Genomic DNA, 14,106 nt, shown 5'->3' with positions numbered 1-14,106 from the left:
TAGTTCATAACAAGTCCCCAAATATAGTCCATTGATCACTGTCTGCGAATGCATGGCATGTAGTCTTTAAAATCCAACATCTTCTAGTCCATCAACATAGCACATATCCTTCTCCTATGTCTTCCACCACACTCAAGCTCTTTGATCCCCTTCTGTCCTTTTACCAGGACAGCCACTCCAGCCCTTCTAGCTTGAGTGCAACCCTTCTCTTCCCAGCAGGAATCCCCCACAGCTTCCCTGCTGGGAGTTCATCCTCACTAAGGGAGCATCCCTAACTGTCCCTGACTCTCTCATTGTTCCCCTGGATGCAGCTTCCAAGTTGTAGAGACATGAGCAGGTAAGCCCCTATGCTGTTCCTGTTTTTTCAGCCCTCAGCATTGACTTTTAGCCTTGGAAGTCAGCAAGCAGTTCCCTCTTGCTGTTCTGCTCCCTTCAGCCCTCTGGTTCCTCTTCTCCTGACTCAGCAGTTCTTACCTGCTCCTTTTCATGACTGACTCAGGCAGCTCTTAGCTGACTCATTTCCTCACTGGGCCTTCTGTCTCGGTCTGTATCCATTTATATGGCTCAGGTTCCTTTTCTTAAAACCCAATTAGCAGTCAGCTGACCATTACAATTGTACTGGCCTCTACCCTCTTAAATGGCCAGTGTCATCCTGCAAGGAAGTGTCTATACACAAGCAGTTTAACTAATCTGATTTTAAAACATAGTTGAGTGTAATTTTTTGTGAAGTTCCCTATCTGTAAAATGTGGATAAAACATCTCTCTATGTTAGAGTACTAAAAAGTTGAATGCAACAATGAATGCAGGGCGCTCAATATTATGGTGATGAATGCAAGACAAGTGAGGAAATAATAAATTCTGTGTTCAGTGGAGTGAATGATGAGAGGATAAAAGAAAATCCTGAACGAATGCCTTAGTCTCTGAGCATTGTCCATCTTACGCACGGAACATGCACAGGGTCCTGTGGAGAAAAAAAATGTGATTTGGGGCCTTTGGGTATCACTGAATAGTAGTAATAACAATAAAGTGCACCCTTTTTTATAAAGCTCAGGAGGTGTATACATAATTTACACACACACAAACAACTTCACCTCTGTTGTAATAGAGATCCCCTTACCAAAAAAAACCTCCTTGTTCCCACCCAACTTCCCTCTGAGAAATGCAGGCAAAATTAAATGGATCCTGCAGTGTGCATTGAAGGCCTGTAATGTTGGCTCTATCAGACTAGCAAGGGGACCGAGTTCCAGAGTTGAGTCCTCTGTCAATAATGCCTAGGCACCAGCCTTTAATGTTTAAATCTAGGGCCTGTTAGTTTGAGCACCTCAGATATCATGACAGAGGATAATAATCCATTCCAATATATGGAAAACAGATTTTACCCCAATATATTTAAATTACTACTGGGTATAGTGAGTTTAATCCTTAAAACAGATTACTGTACATTAAGTTTTAAGTTAACTTATTTTTTTAACTGTCTTTTTATGAGGTTTTACCCAACCTTTTTTGAATACATAAAATGTACTGGGGTCTAAAATAACCCTTTGCTGATAAATTGTTACCTCAGTCTGGGATACAGATGCTTCCTGGAATGAGTAAACTACCTAAATGCTAATAAACTCTTCAAAAAGAATTGAGTTTAGACCAAGCAGGGAAATGGCTGTTGTTTTAGAAATGCTCCACTCTTTCATATGAGCATGTAAGCCTTAATATACAATTACATAGACTCTTTCATATGAGCATGTAAGCCTTAATATACAATTAATATACAATTCATATGAGCATGTAAGCCTTAATATAAATTATACTTTGAAAAGGAAACTCCATTGGAAAGTATGGATTTGGGTGTTCTTAAACCCCCACTAAGACCTCAAGATCATAATTAAGTTGATGTCTTATGGGCCTTCTTTTGTAGTTAATAAGTAGAATTTTCCAAAGAATACTAAAGCAGTTAACTGGAGAAGTTTTATATTTTATTGTCCCTCTTATGCCCAGCAAGGCCTCTTTAGAACAAACAGCACTGTACATCTGAATAAGAGTCGAAAGTGAAGAGTTGTTCTTATTAATAAATGTATGAAATCTGTTAGTCTCATGCATTTTGGAGAATAGTAAAAATATACGTATTGGCTAATACAGTTCAGAAACAGCTGAATTCTATTTTTCTTTGCTCCTGGACTTGAGAACTGGGATCTAAATAAACATGAGTTCATTTTTCCTGTTTTACAGTATGAGTAACTAGCATTAAGAATATCCTTTTAAGATGAGAGAGAATTTTAAAGACCTTTAACCTAGGACCTCTAAAATATATATATCACCCATGGATTATACTCCGTGTATTTTCAAATCAATGTGTGGTGTTAAGCAGCATTGGCAGTGTGCTTAATGCTGTATATACACAAGAAAGCTACAATCTCTGCCCCAAGCACCTTTATATAGTTTCTAATTCAAGGCTTTATTTAGATTTTTTTAAAAAAATGTTAGAATGAATTACATTGGAAAAAGTATAAATACAACTCTTCTAAGTTGTATGTAATCACAGTTTTGTTAGTGTAGTAAAAGAGGATATTCCTCTGGTATTCTTTTTTGTAGGAGATCCAGTAAGGAGCAGAGAGAAAGGGAGAGAACCAAAAAACAAGCTATGTAGATTAATGACTCTTTAAAACTTTCTAAACAGCCTATACTTGTTTCTTGAACCACCTATTTTATTATTGACAGATATTTGCTACAGAAAAAGCAATGTGCACTATATACTGCTCATTTCCTCCCCTCCCCCCTCCTTTTCTCTTATGGTACCCAGAGGTAAAGGTAAAGAATCTTTTTCAGACCAGTATGTTTATTTTAGATCATCTTCCAAGACTCCAGTGCCACAGAGCAACTGCTGTTAATGAAATTACTGAAGTAACAAGTCAATAATGTGGGGTTCATGTAAATTGAGAATGTGTACTGTTACCAGTCGCATGTAGTTGTACCAGCAGTAGGAGATGTGAAGGAATCAGTGTGAAGAAACTAAACTTTAGACAACTCTTCTCTCCTGTGGTATTAAAATAATTGGTTCTTGTGCCTATCAGAGATGGAAGCTTTATTTCTAATGCTTAAATTATTCATGCAACTTTTAAGACTTTCCTTTCAAAAAAAAATTGGAGGGAGAATGCTAAAAGTAACTAGCTATTTTATAAAAATTGTCCGTGAATAAAATAGTTCTCCCACATACTCCAGTATCATCTTCTGCTCTATCATACTATAAATCTGTGGGTCTTATTGGATCCATCACTACTTCTGTTTAATTTGTAATGGTGTCCCAGGGCTCCTTTCATTCATGGCTAGCCAAGAAGCTGAGAATGTCTTTCGAATGTGGACCTAAAAATGGTAATTCCTTTATCTGTAGCCTAAATCAACATATTATGCATTTGTGTGCTCTCCTTAGAACTCAAATTTTGGCATTAGCTTACAGCTCACTACTAGGTGCAATAGACGATGTTGACACATTGTTTCAAAACCCTGACTGATCTTGTACACAGTCATTCAGTAATTTATATTGGCAAACACTTGGATGCTATATATTTCTCTGACTTCCTCTCGTGGTTCTCCATTGTGCCCATTAAGAGATTCTGGGAGACTCTTCCTCTTGGCTCCTGACACTGACCTCTCCGGAGCCATTGGCTGGACTTACTTAGTAAAGGGGGTCTGCCTTTTAGAATTTATTCTCCTTTTCCACTAGAGCCTATTTGTAGTGAGTTTCATGGCACAAAGCAAAGCTGGTTCAGTTAGCATACACAACCGGAAGATAAGTTTCCTTTTTCCTTAACAGCATGGTTATTTGTGTTTCTGGCCGTAAATGTTTTAATTATTACGCAGTTGAAGCAGATTTATTTAGACTTAGAAGCTTGCATATAAATGTTCAGGTTCCCTGGTGATGAATGCTCTTAAGGGGCAGATTTTACCATAATTAACACAGTATGCAACTGACTGGGTTGCAGAATTTGTCCATTAGTTACTTACAATTAAATTAAAGGGATGTTGTCATCTTTTTTAAAATTGATTAATAAAAACAAGTTTGAGTTAGCATAGTAAGTTTCAAAACTTTGTAACTCACTCCTTTTAAAAAATAAATAAATATATATATAATATTTATCACTTTTTTCTGCTGCTGTGCTGATTTTTGTAAGGGCCTTCTCAGCAAGAAAGGAATGAACTGACTAAACAGTAAAACTGACTACTCCAAATTCTGTCAAATGCACAGTGTAAACAAACTGAAAAATAAATAACATTTTCACTAAATTCTTCTAGTTACAATCAGTGTTCCCTCTAATTTTTCCCACTCATATTTAGAATGAATTTTGTCACATGCACCAATATGACGAATATGTGTAACACATCACCTCCATATTGGTGCACGTAACAAAATTCATGTGGTGGCGGTGGGGCCAAAGAGGTTCAGAGTGTGGGAGGGGGCTTAGGGCTGGGGCAGAGGGTTGGGGTGCAGGATTGTGAGGGCTCTGGCTGAGGGTGCGGGCTCTGGGGTGGGGGTGGGAATGGGGATGAAGGGTTTGGGGTGCAGGAGGGTGCTCTGGGGCTACGGCAGGGAGAGAAGACTCCCCCAGTGCTCTGTGCCCGCAGCAGCACCTGGGTTGTGGGAGAGAGGCTCCTCTCCCCACCATAGGAGCTCTGGGGCTGCAGGATAGGCACCCTTTCCCCGGCCCCAGCAGGTCTGGGCCGGAGGAGGGCTGCTCAGACCACACCTGGGTTGGGCCGAGATGTGCCTAGGGCCATGCCGCTCCAGGGTTGGGCTGCTCCGGCTGTGCCGCAGGCTGAGTTGGTGGCTGGGGGAAAGGTGCCCCTCCAATGGTCAATTGGGAGCCGGGGGAGGGGCCCCCCTCCCATGGTCGTGGCAGGTCCCTGGGCGGGGTCCCTGAGTGCCTGCGCAGTGCAAAATAGGCTGCTTTGTGGCCCCGCAGCTTACAGGGAACTTGGGTTACAATAATCATAGGGGTCACTTGTAACTATACTTACTGTGTGCAACATTTTCAGACAGATTTTTTTTCGAGTTGGTGTCCATCACATGTTTATATTAGCATTAAAGCAACAAAAAAAGAGGATAAAGAGAGGAGAAATCTTTTTTAAAAGGCCATTTTCTAAGACATGCTCACCAAGTAAAATACTAGAGATAGTTAAGTCTTTGAACGTCTTATTACTGCTGATATGTACTCATACCCAATGTATACAGCATAGAAAGCCTGAGAAATCGGAAATTTCCAAACGTTGTTTCCACTGAATCATTAAACTCATTACATAGTAATTTGTGTATGTTATGTAACATTAATAGTAATAAGGCCTTGCATTTAATAAGGATATGAGAAATAGAAATTAATGCCTTTATGCAATGTAGTAGAAGTAACTTTTCTGTAGAAAACTTTCTTTGAATTTCAAAACTTTTTTGTACTGTTTGATTTCTTTGCAACTTAAATAACATTCATTTTTGTTTTGTAATTTCTTTTTTAAGGCAAATGGTGAAATCAGATTCTATTGTATGTAATTATAATAACCCCCAATCATGTATAGCATTTGAAGCGTTGGCCTTTATCACTGCAACACAAATTGCTACAACTTGAACTATAGGATTAACTGTGTTAGCCAGCATCAACAGAAAGCTATGATCCAGGAGGCTGGGATGGACTTCTGGGGCCAGGTGTTAGGTTTCAGTGCTGGTTGATGGTGGTTATTTTGGCATGCTTCCAGGACTTTCCTGAGGAATGCGAGCAAGAAAAGGGAAATTGAACTTTTCAATAGTTTACATCTCCACCAAACCTGAATAGAATTGGATGGGTCCAAGGAAAAGGCATTTCTATTCCTAGGGGGCCCCCCTGCTGGATTTCAAGGGCCTGCTCCAAAAAATGGAGGTGTTGGAGCTTCTCCAAAAAAAAAAAAAAAAAAAAAGACTCAAGGATCTCTTATGGGAAGTATTGTGAAATCTAAATATAGGGTTCTCTATCTAACCCCTTCTAGTGAAGTCAAAGTGCAGGATTATGATATCTACCCAATATTACAGAAATAATAGTAAAAGTTAAAATTCGGTATTATGGCTTCATTAGAGGGTTAATTGGAGGTAAACAACTGTAATGGAGAAAACTTTTTTTAGTGCACATTTTGCTCATGAGAGGGAGTGTTAAAGGAAATGACTGGCTAAAGTTCTCATTAGTCTGAAAATACCAGTTTTGAAATTATTGGGCGGGGAGATACCTTGACCATATCTGACGTATATCCCTTACTCTATCTTCTGCCACACTTCAACAGAGTGCTAGAATACATGCATTTATGTACTTTTATTCCAGAGGTCAAACTTTGTATAACTAATAAGCAGGAATATGTGCAATAAGATACTATTTCCCAGACCAAGTTTTATAAAGGTAAACTCTGCATAGGAAGGATGAAGAAAAGAATTGGGGGGAAGCAACTATTTTTCCTTTTTCCCAGGTTCTTTTTGAGTAGATCTTATATGAAATAAGTAACTTTACAAATTTGTATGCAATATAAATATTTCAGAAAACATGTGAAGAATTTAATGCATGTAGTTTACTGTTTTTCCCTGTAGGTGATCTATGGGAGAAGCCGTATGCACATGACATTTATGAGAATAGCCCTATAATTTGTAGCTATGCTTTATGATTACATAAAGTTAGTTTTGTTATAAACTTGGACTTCACTTTATATGTCTGATATCTTTATACTAAATTTTTGATGCTGCGTAACATGTTTCTTTAAATATTTGTGAAGTGCTACGGGCAAGCTGGAATTGTTTTCTTAACTACAGTATTCCTTGCTATCTTGATCTAGGTTGTTGGAAGAGGAGCCTTTGGTGTGGTCTGCAAGGCAAAATGGCGAGGAAAAGATGTAGCCATTAAACAAATAGAAAGTGAATCTGAAAGAAAGGCCTTCATTGTGGAGGTACAGTAAGCTTCCTTCAAAAGAAGTTATGGGATTTGGAATGTTATCTCTTTCCCCCCCCCCCCCCCAGTAATGTGGTATGGCTTTGCCACTACATACCCCGTACCCAGCCACGCCACTTCCATGAGAACTTGTAAGAGGGTACTCAGAGGATGGCCTGTGGCTGTCTTTTCCAGTTCCTGCACTGAAGGAATTCAGTGTGGTCTGGGGTATTTAGAGCTTCTTTATGACACTCCAACCATTTTAATCTGTGTAGTGAGACCAAAGAAGGAGTGAGAATCTCATCCAGTGTCACTTAACATTGGGGGGGAGGAGCCATGCTATGAAAAAGTTTGGTTTGTTTCCATTAATGTAGTAGTTTATTTTTAATTAAAATTGTAAAAATCTAGAAGAAAATACATGTAACTCATGAATTTGAGAACAAATCCCTCATTTTCTCCATTCCACCTCTTAATTTGGCACCTTACACATAATTCGTACATTTCCTAAAGGAGAGAACATTCTAGGATCGAATGTTGATACTACGTAACTTCAATAAACTTTCATTATGCCAAAGTTCTGTTTGTTTGCATTTAAAACACAGGTTTCAGAGTAGCAGCCGTGTTAGTCTGTATTCGCAAAAAGAAAAGGAGGACTTGTGGCACCTTAGAGACTAACAAATTTATTTGAGCACTACAAAAGGTCGCCCCCCCCCCCCCCGCTCTCCTACTGGTAATAGCTCACTTTAAGTGATCACTCTGGTTACAGTGTGTATGGTAATACCCATTGTTTCATGTTCTCTGCGTATATAAATCTCCCCACTGTATTTTCCACTGAATGCATCCGATGAAGTGAGCTGTAGCTCACGAAAGCTTATGCTCAAATAAATTTTAGTCTCTAAGGTGCCACAAGTCCTCCTTTTCTTTTTATGTAAAACAGATGGTAGATAAAAATTTAGGATACCCAGGATATATGGAGTAAAATGAGAATAAATCCCGAAAGTGTTACAGTTCCTTTAACCATACTACGATTTTGTAACTAAAATGTATTTATAATACATCTCTCTGCTAACGGAATATGTATACTGTGCTTATTGTCATGGTATGTGAGTGCAGAATAACATTCACATAAATCTAAACATGGCTGAATGGTAAGTCCTCTTGGCTGGGCTTTATGTGAGAGAGAATCTAAGAAAGAAAATCCTCAAATTATTTTGAAATGGTTTCAAGATATTACATTTTTTGAGTTCTTGCACTGTATAGATTCAGTTCTTTTCTAATATCACTTCAGACTATATATAAAGAATTTCTAGGAACATAGGGTCATGTGCCCTATCGACTGGATAGTGAAATTCAGAGGGTACTATTAAAAACTCCTTCAAAAGTCTGTGAAAGTCAAAACTTCACACTTGGTTTGATTTTCTGCCAACTTGCAAAATAAAAAAATGGTTCTTAATTTCTTCAATGGGTGTATCCACACATGCCTACTATGAATTACTACAAGCAATTTTTTCTCATGACTGGATGGCATAAATGTTAACTTGTAGAATTTATTTTATAGTTCATTTTTGTGGCATTACTCCATTTTGCATTAAAGTGAACTATTTTGCCCATAAGATTTTCTGTAGTGATTCAGACCATTTGTCTCTGAAGTCAGGTAACCTTGCTTCCAACTGTGAGCAATAAACTATGCTACAGAAGTATTTCAAAATCCTCAGAATGTCATATCTAGTTGTGCAATGCTGTACTTGGAAAGTGGATGATCTGCTTGTTCAGCAGCTTACACTCTGGCCCTGAAGCATGAGACTTAATTATGTTCTTAACATGCATAATCTAAAAATTTGATTTCAGTCATGACATTATCTGACCCATTTTAATAGGACTGCCTGGTTAATATAATCTGTTATGAGACAGGGGAGTGCTATTATTTCCATTTTACAGATGGAGACCTGAGGCAAAGGAAAACTGTGATTTGTCTTTCCAAGGTCATGCACGAAGTCTGTGGCAGAGCCAAGGTCCCAGGTCTTCCAAGTTCTAGGCTAGTGCCCTAAGTATTGGATTTTTAGAGGATGGTCCAGATTTAAAATCCAGGCACAGTATGTGACATAAATTTGTTAGTTAGTAATTATCTAAGACATCAACTTTTTCATGCGAATGAACCATGCTAAGTAAATAATTGTTTGTGTTGATTTAATTGTTAACTGTGTATATGAAACCAAATGAAGTATTTTGTGGTTGAAAAAAAGTGGTGAACTTTTTGTTGCAGCTTCGACAGTTGTCACGTGTGAACCATCCTAATATTGTCAAGTTATATGGAGCCTGTCTGAATCCAGTAAGTTATAATCCTCCAGTTTTTGTCACCTTGATAAAGCTCACTATAATCAAGCAATAATGCAAGAAATACATTCAGCCAATATACTCACCTTAGTATTGTGTCTCTAAAATGGTTTCTGGTTTTGTTATTAATGGGTTGATTTTTTTCTAAATATTTTTTTTTTACTTGAACCAAAGTGTAGCCTCTAAAAACCTATTCACACTTCATCTTGTTCATTTGTTCTCCCTATGCTGATTTTTTTTGATTGCAAAGAAATTAGCGTGGTATATGTATGTAGTGTGCAGTCCCCATATTGAATCCAAATCAGCACTACAAAAAATGATTTATTTACAGATGACACACATGATTGGAAATCAATTCCTTTACATTTACCTGCCAAGGTCAGGATTCTGTTTTTACCCTGCAACAGCTGATAACCCTACACATGCCTCAGGTGATGCAGCAAGTACTGTAGCAGGACAGATATGAAATCTTGAACTCACAACATGGTAGGCTAACTTGGACATATTTTATTAGTGGTCTGGGATATTAAATTGGTTAAAATAAACTTATTCAGATCTAATAAAAATTGGCAATTTTAGTTAATCTTTTCCAATCCACTCTTGCAGTACATCCATTCTAACTGAAATTTGAAGGCAACCTTAGCCTTAAGGGGTATACAGTGATGCATCCTCTCCTCTTTGCTACTCTTTAATAGGATCTAAGCATCAACTTAATTCTGCATCTGATAGATCAGTGCATCAATTATGGACGCTTTGCAGTTCCTCTCAAAGAACTTTCCTTTCAAATTACTATTGTCCGCCCCTACACTGCACTTTAAAACATCCCTATTTTTTGTCCCCTCCCCAAAAGGTGTGTCTTGTTATGGAGTATGCTGAAGGAGGTTCTCTGTACAATGGTGAGTATCATTTAAACATGGTGTCTCCCTGCAGCTGAAGTGTTATAGTTAGGAGAACCTTTTCTTAAAATATAAAATGGGTTTAATATTTATTTTCAAGAGCATTTTACAACCAGCATAGTTTAAAAACGTGTTTTAATCATCTGATTTTTTGGTATCAAATAAATGGTTTAAATTTTGTGACTCCTTTCATTTTTTCCTGTAAAAATCTCTGACTTTATTAAGTGACTACTTTCAACTTCTTGTCAATTTCTTGAGTGATCATTTAATATAGACCACACTAGATACAGCTGAAAATGAGTGACTTTATTTTATAACTAGCCATTAAGTGGCAGAATTTTTGTGTGTAAATATTTGCTAATGAACTAAGTACCATTTTAAAAACTTTGGAAATCACTATTCACATAACTTCCATTAATAGTGATATATAAAGTTAAACAATGTAAAAAGAGATTTCAGCAGCAACGCTAAAGGATGAGAGTAAATAACTAGTTGAATGTCATACAGCTTGTTACTGGTGTGTTAATTCCATTGTTTCTATGGTAATATGCAATAAAGTTCTTTTTAGTTTGTGCCTTTGTTTTGCAGTACTGCATGGTGCTGAGCCTCTGCCTTATTATACTGCTGCACATGCAATGAGTTGGTGTTTACAATGTTCCCAAGGAGTGGCGTATCTCCACAGCATGAAACCAAAGGCTCTAATTCACAGGGACCTGAAACCGCCAAAGTAGGTTTCTTGTCAGTGTTAAACCTTTTTTTCTTAAAATTGCAATTTTGGGGTTTCTCATTATCCTGTTACTTCCAGTGGATTTGGAGGAAAACTTTTAATAACTTTTATTTATTAGCTCTAAAGTAAATGAATCTAAATACTACAGGTTTTAAATTTCAGTTATAAAATCAAGACACGCTGATTGTTTTGTGTACCGCTAACTGTGTGTTCAGCACTGCATGTTATGCAGACATAAAGCCTTTTCTTGCCCCATATCATGGAAGTGGGTTTTTAGTAGGGACTTGGTTACCTGAATGGGGAAATTAAAAAAGCCTTGAGGTCTACTTCTAGTGGCCTGCAGTGTTTTGCAGGAGAACCTACATTTGATGCTCCAATTCCTTCTTCCTTCCCCAATGCTCAGCTATAGGCACTGAGACCACATGGTCAATAGCAACCCTTCCATTTAAAGAAAAAGCAGCATTGGCTGGCTCTAATGGGAGTCCTGATCATTCCCCTTCTGGCAAGATAGTAGCCATAATGGCTGGGCTTCTGTCTGCAGAGCCTATATAAAATGTTTATGAATTAGCATATAAATGGCTAATTTTGTCTCCATTAGTGGATTGAAATAATTATGCCTAAAGAAACTGTTTTCTTTTTAAATATATTTCAAATAGAGCTATAAAGATTAAAAATTAAAATTCAGCAGTTTATCATAATTAGGAAGTCACAACCTACTGACATACTATAGTAATTTTTAAGAATATTTTTATACTTAGATGAACAAGTTACTGCCAAGTTACTATACACTAATATAGTGTGAAGCAAGGCCTCAAGTGAAAGTTGTTGGAATAAAATAGTAATGTTTTATTATTGTAACAAGACTACTGAATTCTATTTAAAAAAAAAATCTGGGATTTTCTTGACAGCTTGCTGTTGGTAGCTGGGGGGACAGTTCTAAAAATCTGTGACTTTGGTACAGCCTGTGATATTCAAACACACATGACCAACAATAAGGGAAGTGCTGCTTGGATGGCACCTGAAGTTTTTGAAGGTAACAAAATAATGTACAGTTTAACATGTATTCCTCTACTTAAGGACATTATTTTGAATGATTTGAGATAAGAAATCAGTTGAGAGCATCATTTACATACATTGTTTCTGTTAAGTTGCATTATAAAATATAGAAATAAATTTTAAAGATTAAAAATAACTTGAGGGGAAGTCTTTAATGTACATTTAAAAACTAGGGACAAAGACTGCTGTAAAGTATCTTTAGGAAAGGAATTCACACAAATGGGGAAAAGTTTGATACTTGAAGTTCACAAATGGCAAAACTGAATAGACTGTAATGGTAAATTATGCATCTTGTTTGGTGTTACCATCATGGGATATTGTTGTTTCTGAGATTACAAAATAATCCCAGATTCTGATTGTACTTAAATATGCCGTCATTCCTTCCACCCCATATTCTGATATGTGTCGAACAAGCATAGCCACCTCCATTTTTGATCCCTCCCTACCTTGTAACTCTGCCTATTCCCTTTTTTCCCCTATATCTCCCTTCTCTTCCTTATCCCTTGAAGTTTAGTTCACCTCCTCTTCTCCTCTCACCCAATACGTAATTCATGTTTAAAAATTAATTTGTATTTAATATTTAAGTGGGGAGAGGAATCAAAAGCGATTTGTTGGCATATGGTGGGGAAGCCCAGTGATGGTAAACAATAAAATCACAAGGATTTTTATAATTACTATGTGGTTAAATGGTTAATAGCTCGGTCATTATGCACATCAAATCACCTTCAGACCAGCGATTGACTGGTGTTGATTTTGCCCCCTGTGAGTGAGTAAAAGTTTCAATAAAAGTTTAATTATGGATGGATAGCGTGGGTTTTTTTTGAGTTTGTGTTTTGTTTTTCCCTAGAGGTCTTAATAGTGAATTAAGTTCTCCAGAAAGGTATCAAATTGATAATACTGTAAAAAGAAAGTCTGGGTAACCACCTGAAAAAAAACACAGACGACCACCTGGCTTTAAAGCTTCTCCACAACAATATCAGTAGGCTCTGGTCAGATGTTCAGGACTCCTGAGCATGAACATTTTAGAGTATGTCTATGCTATTGAGACTGTACTGTCATACTGACATCACCATAGCTATGCCAGCATAAACCTGTAGTGTTGACATAACCTACACTAATGGAAAAGGGTGTTTCCATTGTTGCAGAAGCTGGTAGTTAGGTCAATGGAAGTATTCCTCCATCAGCATAACTGTATCTACACTTGGGGTTAGGTCAGCAAAGCTACATTGATCTGGAATCAGTTTAACACCCCTGACCCAATGTAGGTATGTCAACCTAAATTTTAAGTATAGATTAGGCCTCTAGTTAAATTGCCATAGTCATTCAGTCCTTGATCTCTCTCCTAAGAAGGCAATTTTATGTCAGTTTCTGTGCTACAGATACCAGATTACTAGAAACTGTACTGGGCATACCTCCTTGTTCACTTCAGATATTGGCCAAAACTTATTCTTAACGTTCATTTACCACTAGAAGTTCGTTTGTTTTCCTTTATTTAAAAAAAAAAAAAAGTTGATCTGATTTTTAAAAAGGGAAGAAAAACGCAGGAAATCCTGATTTTTACATTGGATTAAGGGCTACATTTAAAAGCCTTGCTGTTGCAAGGAATTCCAGTGCAAATGCTAAGTCATCCACTTCTTAGTGACTCTCCAGTCCATAAATTCTACTAAGTAGGAACATGTAAAATTTCAGTTCTAAATTTCCTGCTTTTAGTACTGCAGCAAGCTTTCTGTACAGCAGTTTTTATATATTTTTGTTTCCCCAAATTTGTATTGGCACCATTGAAACACATTATACAGAATGATTGAATACCTTATGTCTAAAAATGGTGGAATGTAAAATTTCAAATTAATATCTTGAAATACAATTGTCATTCAACTTTATTAAACCAATGTTAAAATGTTAATATTTAACAGTTTATATGCATTAATTACTACCTTAGATATAAACAATAAAATCAGAACAAAACCTAGGCCTATCTACATCTAACTCAACAATTTCTAAATTTTCTTATATCTGTTTGATGGGTCTTTGGAGAAAACTGAAGGTATTCTTATCAGAATAAGAGTCAAAAGATGCTTTTATTTTGTAAATGGCAGACTGTCAGAATTCCTTTTGAAATAATTACTTCAATGGGGCTGGGGTTTTGTTGCAATATTAAATGTGTGTCTGGGTT

The 14,106-nt window shown here is 37.1% G+C and overlaps 1 protein-coding gene across 9 annotated transcripts in view; it reads left to right on the top strand.

Annotated features, from left to right (window-relative positions):
- The window catches only part of MAP3K7 (mitogen-activated protein kinase kinase kinase 7), a 71,876-nt gene that overhangs the window by 13,574 nt on the left and 44,196 nt on the right, over positions 1-14,106 (top strand). For 4 of the 9 annotated variants that reach the window (XM_038394696.2, XM_038394698.2, XM_038394697.2 and 1 more), the window contains exons 2-6: positions 6,829-6,939; positions 9,184-9,249; positions 10,105-10,150; positions 10,739-10,877; positions 11,786-11,910. In XM_038394696.2, the coding sequence (XP_038250624.1) occupies positions 6,829-6,939; positions 9,184-9,249; positions 10,105-10,150; positions 10,739-10,877; positions 11,786-11,910 (487 nt within the window). Of the gene's footprint in view, positions 1-6,828; positions 6,940-9,183; positions 9,250-9,585; positions 9,741-10,104; positions 10,151-10,718; positions 10,878-11,785; positions 11,911-14,106 lie in introns of those variants that run through there. The other 5 variants (XM_043510660.1, XM_043510661.1, XM_038394699.2 and 2 more) reach the window with 5 other exon arrangements.

This window comes from Dermochelys coriacea, chromosome 3 (assembly GCF_009764565.3).
Source record: "Dermochelys coriacea isolate rDerCor1 chromosome 3, rDerCor1.pri.v4, whole genome shotgun sequence".
Classification (NCBI taxonomy): domain Eukaryota; kingdom Metazoa; phylum Chordata; order Testudines; family Dermochelyidae; genus Dermochelys; species Dermochelys coriacea.
This window is presented reverse-complemented; position numbering and strand designations above follow the sequence as displayed.